The sequence below is a fragment of the Uranotaenia lowii genome, chromosome 3 (genome assembly GCF_029784155.1).
Source record: "Uranotaenia lowii strain MFRU-FL chromosome 3, ASM2978415v1, whole genome shotgun sequence".
NCBI lineage: Eukaryota > Metazoa > Arthropoda > Insecta > Diptera > Culicidae > Uranotaenia > Uranotaenia lowii.
In genome coordinates this window covers 326,018,831-326,024,444 of record NC_073693.1, presented here as the reverse complement: position 1 = coordinate 326,024,444, position 5,614 = coordinate 326,018,831, and the positions used below count along the sequence as shown (strand labels likewise).

The window sequence follows — 5,614 nt, the reverse complement described above, 5'->3', positions numbered from 1 at the left end:
TGGTGTTATCGAAGGCACAAATTGTTTAATACAAGTTAAGGTTTTCAAGGACTCTTGGAAAGGTCAGGACCTTGGAAAGGTCACCAAGGCCTCGAGGAAGGTTCTCAAGGCACCGAGGAATGTCTTCAAGGCCCCGAGGAAGGTTTACCAGGCCCCGAAGAAGCTCTTCAAGGCCCCGAAAAAGGTTCTCAAGCCCCGAAGAATTTCTTCACGGCTCCGAGGAAGGTTTTCAAGGTCCCCATGAAGGTCTTCAAAGCCGAGGAAAGTCTTCAAGGCTTCGAAGAACTTCTTCAAGGCCCCGAGAGGGTCCTTAAGTCTTGTCTTCTAGGCCCCAAGAAAGGTTTTCAAGGCCTAGGAATGTCTTCAAGGCCCCCAGGAAGGTCTTCAAAGCCGAGAAAGGTCTTTAAGGCTTCGAGGAATTTCTTCAAGGCCCCGAGGAAGGTCTTCAAGGCCCCGAGGGAAGTCTATAAGGTCCCAAGGAAGGTCTTCAAGGCCCTAAGGAGGGTCTTGAAGGCCCCGAGAAAGGTCTTCAAAGCTTCGAAGAAGCGGAGAAAGTCTTCAAGGCCCCGAGGAAGGTCTTCAAGGCCCCGAGAAATGTCTTCAAGGCTCCAAGGAAGGTCTTCAAGGCCCCAAGGAAGGTCTTCAAGCCCCGAGGAATGTTTTCAAGGCCCCGAAAGGGTTCTCAAGCCCCGAGAAATGTCTTCAAGGCTCCATGGAAGGTCTTCAAAGCCGAAGAAGGTCTTGAAGAATCCGAGGAAGGTCTACAAGGCCCCAAGGAAGATCCTCAAGGCCCCGAGGAAAGTTTTCAATGCCTCAGGGAAGGTCTTCGAGGCCCCAAGGAAGATCCTCAAGGCCCCGAGGAAGGTTTTCAAGGCTTCAAGGAAGGTCTTCGAGGCTCCAAGGAAGGTCTTCAAGGCCCCAAGGAAAGTCTTCAAGCCCCGAGGAAGGATCTCAAGTCTCCGAGTTATTTTTCAAGGCCCCGAGGAAGGTCTTCAAGGCCGAGGAAGGTCTTCAAGGCCGAGGAAGGTCTTCAAGGCCGAGGAAGGTCTTCAAGGCCGAGGAAGGTCTTCAAGGCCGAGGAAGGTCTTCAAGGCCGAGGAAGGTCTTCAAGGCCGAGGAAGGTCTTCAAGGCCGAGGAAGGTCTTCAAGGCCGAGGAAGGTCTTCAAGGCCGAGGAAGGTCTTCAAGGCCGAGGAAGGTCTTCAAGGCCGAGGAAGGTCTTCAAGGCCGAGGAAGGTCTTCAAGGCCGAGGAAGGTCTTCAAGGCCGAGGAAGGTCTTCAAGGCCGAGGAAGGTCTTCAAGGCCGAGGAAGGTCTTCAAGGCCGAGGAAGGTCTTCAAGGCCGAGGAAGGTCTTCAAGGCCGAGGAAGGTCTTCAAGGCCGAGGAAGGTCTTCAAGGCCGAGGAAGGTCTTCAAGGCCGAGGAAGGTCTTCAAGGCCGAGGAAGGTCTTCAAGGCCGAGGAAGGTCTTCAAGGCCGAGGAAGGTCTTCAAGGCCGAGGAAGGTCTTCAAGGCCGAGGAAAGTCTTCAAGGCCGAGGAAAGTCTTCAATGCCGAGGAAGGTCTTCAAGGCCGAGGAAAGTCTTCAAGGCCGAGGAAGGTCTTCAAGGCCGAGGAAGGTCTTCAAGGCCGATGAAGGTCTTCAAGGCCGAGGAAGGTCTTCAAGGCCGAGGAAGGTCTTCAAGGCCGAGGAAGGTCTTCAAGGCCGAGGAAGGTCTTCAAATCACTCACGACATATTCCTATCAATAATTCAGGCTCGTAAAATAAGGTTCAAAGAAATCAAAGAATCGAATCAAAGGATTTTGCAGTTAGGAGAAGATATATATTTTTTCCAATTATTAAACACGTCCCGAGATGCACCGAAACGTGCCAGAAAATTTCCCCTTCAGGGGGAAAATGTCCCAAAATAAAATAAAAATCGCAAAAATATGAAAAGTTGCATTCCGGCAGGTAGCTTTCTGTTGCCATTGTGCACCTCTACAGTTTGACATGTGAATGCCTTCGAATGTCCTTTTTCCGGAGTGCTTTTGCTCCACATCCCCAATTCTCGATGAACCCCATCGAGCGCGACGCTATCCTTTATTTTTTTTTGATTTGGTGGTATGATTTATGGAGCACCGTCGTCGTCGTCGTCGTTGCCAATATGAAAGTTTAAATTTGTGCACCGGAAACTTGAAACTACCAAACGCGCCGGTCGGTAGTCAAAGTGAAACGTTTACGGGGCCTTGAGGAAAAAAGTGTTTTCCGAGGGAAAAAACGGGACCGTTAAGTTAATTTGGCAGCGTTCTGCTGTTTGTGCGTGCTTGAGTTGGGAACTTTTTTTCTCGTTGAGGTGGAAACATAGATTAGTTGAAATTTATTACGTGACCTTATGAAACGGAACGTGAGGTTGAATTTGAATTACTTTTGAATAAAGGAAATTAGTTGAGATATGAAACTGGCTTAAATGGATTGTAGATACAACATTTAAGATGATTATTTTAGAAAACATATTTCCTGATTTTATTCAGTTGGTTGTACATTTTTGGTCAGGATCTTTAAAAAAAAATATGTGAGATAATTTCTCCTAACCCTACAAATGTCGACGAAACAAAAACAGATCCCTTTTAAAAATTTACAAATTAAAAGATGAAAGTTTTTTGCAGATTTCAACAGATTCATCAAAACCTGAACAAAATATTTTAAAAACAGCAAAGGACACGTACATATACTGACCAAAAGCTGCAGTTGCTGCAGTTTACTGAGGACAAACTGTGCTAAACGAAAGCTCGGGAAAATGTTTGACGATGACGACCTGGGTGCGTAAAGTTTCCTGCTCTAGATTTCTTCGTTTCGGCTACGGATGCACGCTCATAGTAGCAGGAAGAGGCCAACCGAAAACGCCAGCGCATGTTGTTTGCGTTTCTAAATACGCGTATTCGGTTTGTTGAGCATACGCTTCACGCTTTTAGCCCGGCCGAATATACCCGCTTAATTCTGGATGCATGTTTATTTTTATTTTGGCACCTTTACGTAACCTATTCATTTTACGGATTTGACAACAATTTTTTTTCCAAAGGACAACCGTTTTCGGACAACCAATAGAGAAAAAAACAAAATCAAAAAAATCTTTACCAAACATACAATACTCAAAGGAAATAAGTTATCCTTTTATTTCGAAGAGAAAATTTGAAAAAACAGATTCAATCTTGGCAAAATTCATGATCTTTCAAAAAAAAAGTTTAACGACAGGAATTTGTATTTTTTAAATTATAATTCTCGGCTTTTTACGATCTGACATTTAAATCAAACTTTTTTTTTTAATAACCGACGTTTCGACCATTTTTTTTGTAGTCTTTCTCAAGGGAACTTGTGGTTTATTTGAGTATAATTTATCTTGAGCATTGTAATTGAACTTTTCTAAAACGTGTAATGGAATTTGTAATATTTGACTGAAGTTTGGCTACTTCGTCATGAATGGCTTTTACCATTTCTAGCATACTATATCTTGAGTAAAAGTACCTGACATCTTACGAATATGCTTTGAACCTTACCTGTAAGAGACAGAAAAGAAAGAATCACTACAGAATTCTTTCAATTTAAATCAGAATCATAAAAATAATTTAATCAGTTGCTACGATTGTACTGAATAAAACAAAACTTGCGTGTGACTAAACCAAAATGCATGACCAAAACTATTTAGCTGAAAGCTTCCCCAAGAGCAAATAGTACATGTCAGGCAAACGTCAACCGAAAAATGTCTGACAAATTTCACTTCGCCAAAACTTACGCTTGTAGGAGACGTGGGCGGGAGGCCAAAACAAGTGCGATGACATTTTGCGGTTTACAAACCCGTCAACAGAGAGTTTCACGCGGCTGGCTTTTCGTTCTTTGGGGGGCGGAAATGTAATTAAATTTAGTGTTTTCCATGCGCATATCTTTCGACCCGACATACCTTCACCAGAGGAAGCAATGTGAAAGAGTTGGAAAACAGAGGAAGCTTCTCAATTCACAGTCAGTTCTATTATTCGCTCGCAGCTCATCCTTTTGCGTGTTAAAGAAACTTTAACGAACAACTACCACACGGATTCCGGAGGCTTTGTTTCAGTTGGGAAGTTTGAGGCTTAACGGGATTTTGATTACATTTAGCCCCAAATCCAAGAGAGAGAGTGAGTTTGCCACATGCACAACCAGGTTAGCATGGGCGAAAAAGTTAACCCCGAATCTGGGTTAATTAGATGCATATGGGTGTAGGGAGATAGTTGAATGTAATCACTTGCGGGCTTTGTCTCTCTTCACTTTATGGGATTAGTTTTCAATAGTTTACCTGAGCCGGATATCCCGGTGGATTCTATTGCCTTATGCTCGTTAGATAAAATATCATAACAATATCTTGATCTTAGTATAATATCACATTTGCAAGTGGCAAGTTGCGGACACGTTTAAACTCTGAACTACGAGGAAATGGATATAGTTTTCAGAGCAGAAGACCCTTCAGAAGACCCTTCAGAAGACCCTTCAGAAGACCCTTCAGAAGACCCTTCAGAAGACCCTTCAGAAGACCCTTCAGAAGACCCTTCAGAAGACCCTTCAGAAGACCCTTCAGAAGACCCTTCAGAAGACCCTTCAGAAGACCCTTCAGAAGACCCTTCAGAAGACCCTTCAGAAGACCCTTCAGAAGACCCTTCAGAAGACCTTTCAGAAGACCCTTCAGAAGACCCTTCAGAAGACCCTTCAGAAGACCCTTCAGAAGACCCTTCAGAAGACCCTTCAGAAGACCCTTCAGAAGACCCTTCAGAAGACCCTTCAGAAGACCCTTCAGAAGACCCTTCAGAAGACCCTTCAGAAGACCCTTCAGAAGACCCTTCAGAAGACCCTTCAGAAGACCCTTCAGAAGACCCTTCAGAAGACCCTTCAGAAGACCCTTCAGAAGACCCTTCAGAAGACCCTTCAGAAGACCCTTCAGAAGACCCTTCAGAAGACCCTTCAGAAGACCCTTCAGAAGACCCTTCAGAAGACCCTTCAGAAGACCCTTCAGAAGACCCTTCAGAAGACCCTTCAGAAGACCCTTCAGAAGACCCTTCAGAAGACCCTTCAGAAGACCCTTCAGAAGACCCTTCAGAAGACCCTTCAGAAGACCCTTCAGAAGACCCTTCAGAAGACCCTTCAGAAGACCCTTCAGAAGACCCTTCAGAAGACCCTTCAGAAGACCCTTCAGAAGACCCTTCAGAAGACCCTTCAGAAGACCCTTCAGAAGACCCTTCAGAAGACCCTTCAGAAGACCCTTCAGAAGACCCTTCAGAAGACCCTTCAGAAGACCCTTCAGAAGACCCTTCAGAAGACCCTTCAGAAGACCCTTCAGAAGACCCTTCAGAAGACCCTTCAGAAGACCCTTCAGAAGACCCTTCAGAAGACCCTTCAGAAGACCCTTCAGAAGACCCTTCAGAAGACCCTTCAGAAGACCCTTCAGAAGACCCTTCAGAAGACCCTTCAGAAGACCCTTCAGAAGACCCTTCAGAAGACCCTTCAGAAGACCCTTCAGAAGACCCTTCAGAAGACCCTTCAGAAGACCCTTCAGAAGACCCTTCAGAAGACCCTTCAGAAGACCCTTCAGAAGACCCTTCAGAAGACCCTTCAG

At 45.1% G+C, this 5,614-nt stretch overlaps 1 protein-coding gene across 1 annotated transcript in view; it reads left to right on the top strand.

Moving 5' to 3' along the window:
* Positions 1-656: 656 nt before the first annotated feature.
* The window catches only part of LOC129753809 (furin-like protease 1, isoforms 1/1-X/2), an 83,675-nt gene continuing 78,717 nt past the window's right edge, over positions 657-5,614 (top strand). The window contains exon 1 of the mRNA XM_055749658.1: positions 657-955. Coding sequence (XP_055605633.1) covers positions 657-955 — 299 coding nt within the window. The remainder of the gene's footprint in view (positions 956-5,614) is intronic.